The sequence below is a fragment of the Mauremys reevesii genome, linkage group 8 (genome assembly GCF_016161935.1).
Source record: "Mauremys reevesii isolate NIE-2019 linkage group 8, ASM1616193v1, whole genome shotgun sequence".
Classification (NCBI taxonomy): Eukaryota; Metazoa; Chordata; order Testudines; family Geoemydidae; genus Mauremys; species Mauremys reevesii.
In genome coordinates this window covers 104,354,197-104,367,251 of record NC_052630.1, presented here as the reverse complement: position 1 = coordinate 104,367,251, position 13,055 = coordinate 104,354,197, and the positions used below count along the sequence as shown (strand labels likewise).

At 50.3% G+C, this 13,055-nt stretch overlaps 1 protein-coding gene across 2 annotated transcripts in view; it reads right to left on the bottom strand.

Annotated features, from left to right (window-relative positions):
* LOC120370714 (phosphatidylinositol 3-kinase regulatory subunit gamma) overlaps window positions 1-13,055 on the bottom strand; it is a 393,090-nt gene that overhangs the window by 202,044 nt on the left and 177,991 nt on the right. For both annotated transcript variants that reach the window (XM_039485801.1, XM_039485802.1), the window contains exon 6: window positions 5,176-5,307. In XM_039485801.1, coding sequence (XP_039341735.1) covers window positions 5,176-5,307 — 132 coding nt within the window. The remainder of the gene's footprint in view (window positions 1-5,175; window positions 5,308-13,055) is intronic.

Genomic DNA, 13,055 nt, shown 5'->3' with positions numbered 1-13,055 from the left:
AAGGATGTGAGAGTGGATATGAGTTCCATGTCCCTTACCTGTTGTGTGTGTGGACAGTGGTGGAAGTGTGGGTGTGTGCCTGTGTCTGTCAGGAGTATTGACTTGCATGTAAAGGAAGCTACAGTTGTCCCAAGCAGTGTGTCTGTGAAGGAAGAAGGTGTAGTGTCAAAGGTGTAGTGTAAAGTGTCTGTGTGTCTGTGGTAAGTGAGAATGTGTCTTGCCTGTCAGTGCCCTGTGAGCAGACAGAGTCAGCCTGTTTGTCTGTGGTGCTTGGGTTGGTTGTATTTGTTGGCTGTAAATTTGCCCAGGAAGGAATGGTCCTGAGTTTGTGTCTGCTGGTTTGTAGGCACTGTGTGGGGGGGTGAATCAGTTAGTGTAGATTTTGTCCCCAGAGAAGAGACAGCAAAATCCAGTGTGCCTGGCCAGTTGGTTTGCTTGTGTGTGAAAGCAGTGCAGCAACTCTGTCAGGATGAGGGTGATCATCCAGGCAGGATAGGAGAGAGCATGAAGGTGATTTAGTGTGTTACCTACTGACAGTTTAACAACTTGTAGCAAGAAGGAAAAAGAGAAAGAACTTGTTCAAGGAGGAAGGAGAAAGACTGCTGACCTGTTATCTGAAAGTCTGTAGGTTCAGGGCCTGAGAATTGTGTGTAAAATCTGCCTGTTGAGGCCTGGGCTGATTCTCCTGAAAAGAGATCCAGAGAAAGAAAAGTGGTTGCTCAGGAAAAGAAAGTGTTGTCTGTCAGTGCAAGAGGGGGAGGAAAGGCAAGAAGGAAATTTCTGAGGGTGGGAAGCTCTGAGAGCAGAGAAGGAAAGGAATCCTCATGGTATGGTAGCCAGTGCATTTTGCAAAGAGCTGTGCCAAAAGTAAAAAGTGATTTAATCAGTTTTTCCGTACAGCCCAGAAATTTTCTTGGATCCCATGGATTTTCCTTTGAGATTTTTGAGAGGGCCAGTGTGGGCAGCTTTGAAGTGTGGGAAGCTTCCAGAGTGAGAAGCTGGTGGGAGCAACCACAGCCCCCTGTGGCCACCTTGTTGTGTGGGGCCAGCTTGGTGGGTGGGGAGACATGCTGTTTGGACAGTTGTGGGAGATGATGCTGAAGCTGTAGGAGAGCAGTCTGCTTCAGGAGATCAGTTAGAGTTGTCAGCAGGGTTGTTTCAGGGCAGAGTTGGTTGTGAGGAGGCATGGGGCAGGAGGCAGGAGGCAGCCTCAGCTCTTTGGATTTGACTGGTATCTCTTGTAGAGACAGTCCAAAGACCAGCCCATGCAGCTGTTAGTTAAGCAGCAAAAAAAAGTTGAGTGTGTCTGTGTGAATGGCTTGCAAAGAAAAGAAGAAGAAAGACTTGCTTAGCTCAGGCTCTGAGGAGGGCCCCACCCCAGCAGTCTCTGTTAAGCAAGAGAAAGAAAAAGAAGGAAGAAGGAAAGAAGGAAAGAGAAGACTGAAAATTTGCAAGGGCCCAACCAAGGATTAAAATGAATGAATAAAAATGGCAATGGCAAAATGCCAAAATCAAATGACAAACATGATTGTAAAATGGTGAATATGCATTGAATGTAAATTTTGTGTGTAATGTATTTTTTGTAATTTTGTAAATGCTAATTGTGTAACTAATGTGTACAACAAAACAATGTGAAAAAACATGTTGAAAACACAAACATGTAAAAAGGAACTTAAAATACACTTTATTATGTTAAAGGGCCACTACTGATGTTAATGTTTAAACATGGAAACATGTTTCACAGTTAATGCATGAAAACAGTGTTGGAAAAAAGAATGTTAAAACAATCTGCTGAAAGGGAGCTACCATATTAAATTCAATTTATATAATGACTAATGTCAATTCTACATGGTTAAACAATATTCATTGGTTTAATGTTATTTGGGTATAAGTATTATGGCTGTTTAATATATTTTTTTGTATGCTATTGGTAAGATAACATGTTTCATTAAAGTAGCTCAACAGCACACATAAGTTACAAGACCATGAAAGATACAAGGACCATGCTGCAAGAGATTAATTTAATTATTGATGAATTTGATGTAGATCCATTCATGTTGCTGAATTATGCTTCTGTTAATATTTGATAGAAAGGAGCTAGTGCCTCAGCCCAGACCTGTTTGGAGTAAGTCAGCATGTTCCCAAGCAGGTTTCTGGCATTGTCATATAAATGGGGGGTTTACGTTTGCTGGTTATGATTATGGGTTCTGTATGTGGGTGGGTATAACTGTAAAGGGGGGGTTATAAGGGTAATAAAAAAGGGTTACTAAGGTTGTGTATATGGTCTCTGTGTCTGGTTTCTGGGTTGCTGGTTGTCTGTATGCTGTCTTATAATTGTGATATGTAATTGAAGTATTGGCTCTGTAATGTCTATACTGTGTTTGTCTATACTTTGTTTGCCCATCTGGCCAAGAGCCTGGTGTGTGCAACCTGCATGTCAGACCCATGACCATAGCTGAGCCCTGCATAACTGACGCCTTCTCACACAACTTAAAGACCAGCTAGACACCAGAGGGACCAGCCAGACTCCACCCAGACTCCATACTTTTGGTGGTGACTTAGGACTCAAGTGAAGACAAAGAACTCCATACTCCAGACAGGATATTTCTGTGTTCAAGAGCTCATCTCCATCTTGTCTTCAATCCTGCTTCTGACCATCAAGATATAAGGCTGGCTGAAAACTTTGCCCAGAGGACTGACTGCAGAACTTTTACTCTGGACTCACCAGCTTCTCAACTGAGCTTTGCCAAAGGACAGAGACTTTTGCATTCAAAAACTCACCCTTGCCATTCTGTTTTTTACTGAATTTGATGTAAGCCTTTTCTTGGGTTTTGGTCCTTTGGGCTTGTATTTTACCTTTGATTTTAGATTTTTTTTTTTAGATAACAGCCTGATTTAGCAGTTCTATTTTGATATTTTTGACTGGTGGGGATTTGGGGGTCTTGGGGATTGTGTGGATTTTTCTTTTGCTTGGTTTTGGGTTTGGGGACCATTCACTTGGTTCTTTGGTTGGGTGGTTGGTATTGCATGGACACTTCAAGTGAGACTGGTGTTGATGTGGACTTGTGTGGTGCTTTAGGGAGAGTGGTGGTGGTGGTGGTGCTGGCTGGGGTGAGGCTAGCCCTTTCACAGACTGGCTGCAATAAGGAAGGGCATCCGCACTGAAGAGCGACTCTAAAGAGAAACCGATGCTGCTTCTGCTGAAGGGCTCTCCGTGGCTATTTAATGTTTTACTAGCAGGCCCCTGCCCATTACGTCCATCTCCCGATGTCATCCCCGTGATGGACACAGCAGGGACAACGGGCTCCGGGGAAGTGAGTGCTTTTCCTAAAGGCTCTTCCATGCCAGCAGGGCGAGAGGTCGCCGGCAGCGTGACAAATGATGGATGAGGCAGGGAGGGGCGGCGGGGACGTCGCTTTTAATGGCGATCGATTTCTTGACCTTGATCTAACACTTGGGGTGGGGGGTTTCCACGTGCTCCATCCATCCCCGGCAGTTGGATCATTACAAATAGCCGCTTGAAGAGATTATTATGGACTGGGAGAGAGGGACAAAGCCTGATGATGCCTGTTAGGAAGGGAGGACGGGGGAAGCAACGTGTTCTGCTCGTTTTGAGATTCAACTTCTTCGGAGTGGCGGCTAACAGGAGCCACGGCTCAAGTAAACTGGAGCAGCCAGAGCTCTAAAGCAGTAACTGGGAACGGGAAAACCAATGGGAGTCGGGTGGTCTGGGTTCACTTCCTTGCTTTTCCAGGGTGACCCTGGGCCAGTCCCTTAGTTTCCTTGAACTTCCTTTGAAACAGGGATAATGCTACTCCCTTTTGGTCGCCATTTGTCTGTCTCATCTCTTTAGATTGTAACCTCTCCAGGGCAGGGACAGTCTACCATGTCCTCTGTGTACGTAGAGTGCTTAGCCCAAGGGGGACCCGATCTCAGATGGGGCCTCTAAACTCTGCTGCTGAGGATGGATTATATTGGGAGAATTTACTGGTACAGAAACCCTTGCAATGCAGCCTACCCTACATGGCACTTCATCCCAGATCCGTGTCAGCTACCACACGCTAAGCAAAATTGACTTCAATCAGCTGGGTGTATTAGGCTCTTTAGAGGGAGACCTCTAATGAACTGTGAGATGCCCTCAAGATAGAAGCAAGGGTGATTCAGTGAGGGGCATCTTTCCTGATCCATTACCCCAGTGGGATGGGAGGGGGTGCCGCTGTGTTTGGGAGGAGACATTAAGCCTTTATCCCAGCCTCTTGGGGTCATTAAAATACATCACTGTGTTTTTCTCAAGTGTAGAAGGAGAGAAGGAATCCTGTGAAGGAAATTTCCCCTGAAGAGCATTACCTGGAGACGCACTGCTGCCCCTTCTACATGGGTGGAATCTGCTATACATTTCAGGGAACCTCCAGATGCAAGCCTACCCCTAACTTTAAAACAAACAAAAGGAAGTATTTCTTCACACAGCGCACAGTCAACCTGTGGAACTCCTTGCCAGAGGATGTTGTGAAGGCCAAGATCATAACAGAGTTCAAAAAAGAACTAGATACATTCATGGAGGATAGGTCCATCAATGGCTATTAGCCAGGATGGGCAGGGATGGTGTCCCTAGCCTCTGTTTGCCAGAAGCTGGGAATGGGCGACAGGGGATGGATCACTTGATGATTCCCTGTTCTGTTCATTCCCTCTGGGGCACCTGGCATTGGCCGCTGTCAGAAGACAGAATACTGGGCTAGATGGACCTTTGGTCTGACCCAGTAGGGCCATTCTTATGTTCTTATCGCTTCTGTATCGGGGGGATCCTAAACTAGAGGGACCGATATTAGACCCAGCGGAGGATAGTGGAAATCTCACGGGAACAAGTGATCTCATGAGGTTTCCCCCATGCTTGCCTGAAATCCACACACCGCTAGAGAAGCTAGAGGATGCCTGATGCAGTCTAACTGGAGCCCTAGCCCTGGCTTAACCACGTGCCTTAACTCCAGCCCTTCAACCTAAGCCCAGTCTGGATCCAGATGTGGACCCCAGCGGTCACTCCAGACCGAGTTCTATTCAGTAGCACCAGCAACTGCTCACAAGACGCAGTGATGGCCCCTTTACCAAGCCTTCCCATGATGAAGCTTGAAGAATCCCACCACCCATAAAGCAACCAGGCAAAGCAAACGGGGTGATTACCTTGAGCAGTGTAGACTAATTCGCTGTAGATTGCGGGGTGGATCACAGGGCATGGGAGCTCGTGGAGGTACCACTTCAGTGCCTCGGCCAACGTCTGCCCATCAAACGGGTCCGTGTCTACAGCTGCTGCATCTGGAAGGGGAGCGGAGGAAGAATGTCACTCCCATAGGCCAAAGATACAGACGAGCTGTGGGGGGGAAATGTCTGCCCCAGAGCAAAACCCTTCATGGTCTGGAGGGATCCAGCACCAAGGCTGAAACTGACCAATCCTCACGGTAGAGATACGCACAGCAATCACTGGAGACAACAATGGTGCTCATGGCTGGCCTGGGCTAAAGCAGCCTATTATTTTTTGCTACCCCATCCTACTCCATCCCTGCCAAGCCCTTCTTTGTCTCATCCACCTGTTGGGGGAAATCCTGATCCACTGTCATCAATGGCAAAACTCCCACTGGCTTCGATGAGCCTAGCCTCTCTCCCCTTACGCCTTGTCTGGCTAGACTGAAAGCTCTTTGAGGCTGGGATGCTCTCATGCTGTATATCTGTACAGGGCCTGGCGTAATTGGGCATGGACCCACAACAATCCTCTGAAGGAGAAGGCCAGTTTTCAATATGCTGTAATTAACGCAAAACAATTCAAAGCAAAACAAAACACCATCAACGAAAGCCGATTCGTCCTCCTCAGAGAGAAGCCCGTAACCTGCTTAAAAGTAAACACTGGCAATTAAAAGAGACAAGCACATCACGAACCATGGGCCATCCAATTATTTTCCCTGTGTCCTCAAACGTGCCCCTTTGAAAAGAAGAGGAGCTGCTGAATTACCACCAGGGTGTTACACGCTGAAATTGAGTTTTGAATTGAACGGCTCAGAAGTTTGGATTGATTTGTGCATTGGGTTTTAATAACAGAGACATCCTCCCAAATTGCTTTACAAATGACACATCAGGAATCACTGAAATGCAGCTGCCTCTGGAGTTGGGCACGGCAGTGTATAAATGCACACAGTAACACTAGAAGGAAGTGAACGGAATTTGTCTGGGATGCTGGTGTCAGTGCTGGGACAAGTCCAGTAGGCTCTTTAACAAGCACAAGGGACTCAGAGTGGCCCTCACAGCAGCGCTATGCAGGGACATTGCTTCACCGCTTGTTCTGAGGAAAGAGCAACCGAAAAATAAATCCCTAGAACTCCTGCATTGTGGGTTTTCGTTGGAGGTCTCCCAGCCAAGCTCTGGCCAGGGGAGCTTGCTGGAGGAGGGATGTGACAAAGTTCCTCCGCTTATTGGTGGATTTGCTCGCCTCACAGATTCACCCTGTGGGTCGGGAAACTGCCCAGAGACCTTCCCCTCTGGTAGAAGCCACAGTCCAGGTCAATTCCTCCTGTGTCTGATCAGGAGTTGGGAGGTTTGGGGGGAACCCAGGCCCGCCCTCTACTCCAGGTTCCAGCTCAGGGCCCTGTGGACTGCAGCTGTCTATAGCGCCTCCTGGAACAGCTGCACGACAGCTACAACTCCCTGGGCTACTTCCCCATGGCCTCCTCCCAACACCTTCTTTGTCCTCACCACTGGACCTTCCTCCTGGTGTCTGATAACGCTTGTACTCCTCAGTCCTCCAGCAGGATGCCTGCTCACTCTCAGCTTCTTGCACGCCTCTTGCTCCCAGTTCCTCTCCTCTGGCTCCCTGGCTCCCCCTGGCCTGACTGGAGTGAGCCCTTTTATAGCATCAGAGGGGCCTTAATTAGAGTCAGGTGCTTAACAGCCTCACCTGACTCTTAGCAGGTTCATTGGAGTCAGGTGTTCTCATTAGCTTGGAGCAGCCCCTGCTCTGGTCACTCAGGGAACAGAAAACTGCTCAGCCAGTGGCCAGTATCTCTCCCTTCTACTACTCTGCTGTTCCCAACTGGCCTGGGTCTATCACAGGGGGAAAATCGGGTTAATCAAAATGTTTTGTTTTGACCAAAACAAATACAAAATAAATAAATAAAAGGTCGTGTGCGGATTTGGCCGTTTGGCGTTTCATCGTATGTAATACAGCAAGAACGGAACCAAGAATCGTTTCAAACCGAGACATCTAAACGGTTCATTCGGACAGTGCTGAACCGGCCTGTTAGGATCCTGTCCGAATGCTCCGTTCCCCAGTTTTTATCCGAATTGAAATGTCACTGAAATGGATGCAACGTCCTGACCGGTTTCGGGTTTGACCGAACCGCGTTTTCCGTCAGAAAGCGGGTTTGTTGACATTTTCCCCACTGGTTCTGCCAGCCAGCCCCGGCCCTGCTCAGGGACCAGACTGGATCACAGTCCAAAGTGCTACAGGGCAGGCTTAGCAGCCAGCGGAACGGCTCAGAAAGCCTTCGACCAGGGGCCGGAGCAGTCCTCAGTGGCAGCAGAGCGGGGGTGATGTCTGTGCAGAGAGGATTCTGCTTCCTGGGCCGTCTCTGAAGTACCTTGCAAAGACGGTGGACGGAGCCAGAGGCTACAGAACCGCTTGGGTCCACTAGCCGAAATCTCCCATCAAAGCGAGCCTCGTGCTGCAGGGGCTGCCGGCTGGGGGAGGGCTCCGTCCAGTCCAGCTGGGGACAGATACGTTTCATTCTAGCTCTGTGGGCATCCTAGCAGGATCAATCGCAGCAACGCTCCACTGCATCTCCCAACAGGTGCCAGAGCCACCCCTAAAAGAGAGCAGCCCGTCCTGCTGACCAGCTGCCTGGGAAGCTTCGCTCCCTTCCCAGCCTGGAACTCCTTTGCCCGGGTCCCTGGATGGCTGCCAAGCCCCCTCTCCCCTGCGGCTTGGGGCTGGCTTTTGTGTTCAGACCTGGGTCACTGTGTCATCCAGCTGCTTAGAAACCCGCAGTTGCTCGGACACCCTCTCCAACGCACTGCGTGCCAGAGGCCGGGCTGACGGGGCCATCGTGACAGCTGTTTACATGAGTGCGGGCCAAGGTGACTGGGAAAGATCAGCGGTGATTGTGAGCCTGGGAGGTATTAATAACTCCTGGTAATTATTAGCACCACAGACTAAGGCCTCTGCTAATTCGCTGGGTTAAGTGTCAGCACGGATGCCGCATCCCAGGCACTGGGATGAGCATTTCTGTGTTTTGAGGCCTCTCAGGGAAAACACCCAGCAGATTTTTGGAATGTGCCGTGTTACCAGGGAACATTTACTGCTAGTGTGACTCCGTTCAGCCCCACAGACTGACACACAGGATGCACTGGGCCCATCCCGGTGAGTCTTTGCACCAAGGACTCACTTACACCGAACACTGGATTTCGTCTCCGTTGTGCGCTCTTCGGCCAAAAGCCTCAGTTTTGCCGGTGGGGAAACTGAGGCCCAGAGCGGTTAAAGTGACTTGACCCAAGTTCACAGGCCAAGAAAGGAACCACAGGAGTCCTGCCTCCAAGTCCTCTGCTCTAACCACTGAAGCACACTCCCTTTGTCCCATCAGCCTACCCTGAGTTATAGCAGATAAGGACAACTGGAAACACTTGACCATTTTGGATAAAAGTCATGGCACGTTTCTCACTTCGTGCATGGCAGCGTGAGTAAAGGCAGCTCTGGCTGAAACCCTTTGACGCTGGTGACTCCACTGTGAATGGAGATTCTTCTGAGGGTCCCAGCAGAAAGCCAGCTGCTGTGGTGTGCTGTGCTCCTAGGGGTATGCAGTGGGTGCAGTGCCCTTGACTTTCCCCCATCATCCTCCACAAAGGCCTTTGCTGTGTACGCAGGAGAGCCATCCACAGATATATGGCATGATGCTGGTCTATGCCATAGCTACCCCACCATCCTAGCTGGCAGCCATGCTGGCCAAATCGCTGGTGTAGGTGCAGTTCTACTGGACAAAGACCATTTGAGGGTGTAGCTTATTTTGTCTGGGGAAATGGTATAAGCTATAATGACAAGGGAACTCTCTTGCTGGTACAAACTGGGTCTCCACTAGGAGGCTTTGCTGGTGCAGCTACACTGGTGTGACTCTACCAGCAAAGCCGTGCGAGTGTGGACAAGGAACTAACCCGGGAATGAGCACCGTGCTCTGCACAAGAGTCACACCTCCGGCACAATCCACACAACAAAGCTTATCCTGCCCCCAGGATCACACCAGACAAAGCTCCTGTTGCCCGCTACCTCCGCTCTGCCAACACCCTCACCTCTGGTGTCCATTTGTGTCTTTCCCCCACTCCCGTCTCCGTGCCTTTCTCCGGGCTGTCCCGGCACAGAATGTCCCCTTTAGAGTTCACCCAACCTCCACCCTTCTCGTTCCATGATGCTCACTAGATGTCAACACACCACCACCAAATTATACCCCAAAAGGGGCTTCCTGATGCAACCCCAGCTCCTCCATTTCCTGGCTGAGATTGAAGCTGTTCATGGCAGAGACTGGAACGATTGGGTAGTGCCGAGCACGGGGTTGACGTTACACTAGTAAAGAATGCCAGTTTTCCCCGGACGCAGCCTTCACTGGCCTCTGCAGCTCCTGGGAGCTACCAGACTCGTGTACAGGCTGGTAGAGGGGCCACTTGTGCCTCTGAACCTGCCAAGGCCCCCTTGTGCGACAAAGACCCACAATGGGGTGTGTGTGTGGGGCGGGGGAGACACAAAAATTGTTCATGCAGGAAACTTAACATGCCACAGGACTCATTGCTTGGGTGTCAATTGGTCTGTCTAAAACCTGGCCTGAAAATACGGCAGTAAATCCACTGGGGAGAGCTTTAACTCCCGCCTGGAGAGCCCGACACAATGCACACTGGGGATGGCTCTCCCAGCAGAGAGCTAAACAGTTGCGATTATCCCTTTATGTCAAATGACCCTTGTTTTACGCATTAGGGCCTGACTCTGCTTCACGTAGCCTGATGCAAATCAGGAGTGACTCTGCTGAGCTCAGTGGAGCTGAGGGGATGTCAAACCACTGTCAATCGAGCCCTGGGGCTACAGATCACAGAGGTACTGAAAGGGGGCGGGGGGAGGTCAGGGGGCCACCCCCCCCCACACACTTTTAGGGACCTTCTGCTGCTCCTGGTGGCTCCTCTTTCTGGACCCCTCTTCAGAGGCTTTCCAGGGGCAGATACAAAGATTAAGGGCAGCTGCGATGGGAGAGGGCTACGTTCAGATGTGAGCGGGAAAATACAAAAATGAGCGCAGCTCGAAAGCCTCCCAAGAGGGGTTACTACAAAGACCAAGGAACCCCAGCCTAACCCGAGGTGGAATGATCCATAACCTGGCCCCTAACTAGAGTCAGGCGCTCCCCTGGGCCGCTCATACCCTGTCGCGCTGCGGGAGTCGAACCCACGACTTGGCCTGCGGTTCATTCCCCAAGAGGGGTAGCTGAGATCCAGCCGTTCAGGCTGCTCACCGGCTGGGCCCGGGACTTCAGTTCCATTGCAAACACTAATCTTCTGTAGCTGGTGTTTTCCTGGCCCTCAGGCAGGCAGGCAGCCGACCCAGCCATCTGCAGCACTAGGCCTCCCATCTTCACCTCACACAATGGGGAGAGGTGACCCCACTTTCACTGAGCCTCGACCAAGTCTTGGTCTAGGCTCCAGGTCACGTTTTGGTCAGTGGTGTGAGTGCCCCGTACTGGCTGCTTCTATACAGGGCCACTGTGAGGCACCTGAAAGAAAACCCTGGTCAGTCCCTTATTTACAGGAGACAAAAGAGGCCTTCACTTCACGCTTGGCTTCGTGACCAGCCAGAAAACCACGCTGCACAATGCCAGAAGCGAAGCCTCTAACCCAGCAATTGGAGACACTACCTCATAGTCAGTGCTGACCACAAGCCTGACTCCCCCGGGGAACAGCAGGTTCAAACCCAGTGGCTCGGTCCGTGAGAAAACAGACTCGTAACGAAGTCAGCCTGGGGCAGCAACCTGCCTTGGCCAAGTGTGACACAGAGCAAGGCATATGCTGGGTCTGTGCTGCATTCCCAGGAGCAAAAGGCTGGGGCACACCCCGGTGATTTTCCCTAGGATTACGATGATTGGAAGAAATGGAAATGTACCAGCTACAAATGCCATGGTAATAACCCTTAGCAGTGCTTCTATTGCCATCTTAGTGCACAGATCTGCAAGCAGAAACTCTGCATGTGTTATTAACTGGATGCACTGGACGGTGGTAACTGTTTGGGGCACCACCGGTGTCATGTGACGGGTATTTGCACTTGGGCTGGAGCCGGGGTATAAAACCCAGTTTCTCCCCAGGACATCTGTACCCCACTCCTCTGACCCTTCCCAGCTCTATCTGCTGCTCTTCTAGACAGAGTGAGGGGGGATTTGATAGCTGCTTTCAACTGCCTGAAGGGGGGTTCCAAAGAGGATGGATCTAGACTGTTCTCAGTGGTGGCAGATGACAGAACAAGGAGTAATGGTCTCAAGTTGCAGTGGGGGAGGTTTAGGTTGGATATTAGGAAACACTATTTCACTAGGAGGGTGGTGAAGCACTGGAATGGGTTCCCTAGGGAGGTGGTGGAATCTCCATCCTTAGAGGTTTTTAAGGTCCAGCTTGACAAAGCCCTGGCTGGGATGATTTAGTTGGTGTTGGTCCTGCTTTGAGCAGGGGGTGGGACTAGATGACCCCCTGAGGTCCCTTCCAACCCTGAGATTCTACGATTTTTCCTTTGGCAATGTATTTTCCTTATTTATTATCATTTATGATATTGTTACAAGCTGTGAGCAACCTTGTTATGAGTTGAATTAAAATCACATTGAGATTTATAGGTGTGAATTCACCCTTTAATTAACATCACTGTCAGCATATGCCCCCATCTAAAACAAAAGGTGTAGGCAGGGGCGGCTCTAGACATTTTGCCGAAGGCAGCCTGCCTGCCGCCCTCCCGGCGACCGGCAGAGCGCCCCCCGCGGCTTGCCACCCCAGGCAGGCGCTTGGCGTGCTGGGGCCTGGAGCCGCCCCTGGGTGTAGGTGAACCCATCCAGGAGCTTTCGGCTGAGTATTGTTTTGGGTAGGGAGGGAGAGAGAGTGTGTAGAGAGAAAGCTGGGAACAGATAAGAACAGAGAGATGGAGAGGCAAGAAAGCCAAGCAGCAGCCGGTAAGCGCAGTGTGACCTTGGGAAAAGCCAGGGAGCATTTTTGGGTCTGATGTTGACTAAAAAATTATGGGGGATGTTAGCTCAGAAACTGCTCCCTTTGTTCTTGGGGCCTTCTGTGTTCAGAGACATAGAGTTTTGTTCCTGCCTTGTAAATAAGCAAGACTGCGTCCAAGAAAATCCCAGCCACCATCAGTTTCTATTTCCAGCTGGAACATCCCCAGGGCCCTGAACTCTGACTCGCTGCTCAGGTCAAAAAGAAGCAACAGTATAATATAAAACTTAAACAGTTGAAACCAAATGCTTTGAATGACCTGAAATGGCACTTCTCCCTGCCCCCAAATTCCCTTCCCTTCCCCCGCCCAATTCAATTCCCCCCAGCCCCCAAATTCACTTCACAGAAAACTTCTGAAATTTGACACTTTGTTCCATGACAAAAAACAAACGTCAGAATGTTGGAACTTCCCAGGAAACGGACATTCCGGTTCCTGCGCTGCTCTGTTTGGGGGCATGAGAAGCATCCCATGTGCCTGCAAATCAGAGGACTGGATGTTCCATACAAGTGGGGACCCCGGTGCTAAACCCCAGCCCTGAGCACATCACAACTTGGGGGAACTTTGACTCTGGGCCTTACCCCCGCTTCCCAACTATCCCCCATTTGTATCATGAGAACCCAGGCGCCGAGCCCCCCTGAAGTTTGAATCTGGACACTGACACCATGTGGAGACGCAGTTATCGGTTCTGTGGGGCTCTGTGTACACCCAGAGCCGTGGGAGCAGACCTGGCAAACGCAGTCAAGGAGAACCTCTCTGGCTTTTCCGAGCCATTGTGGGCATATTGCTCTGCTTC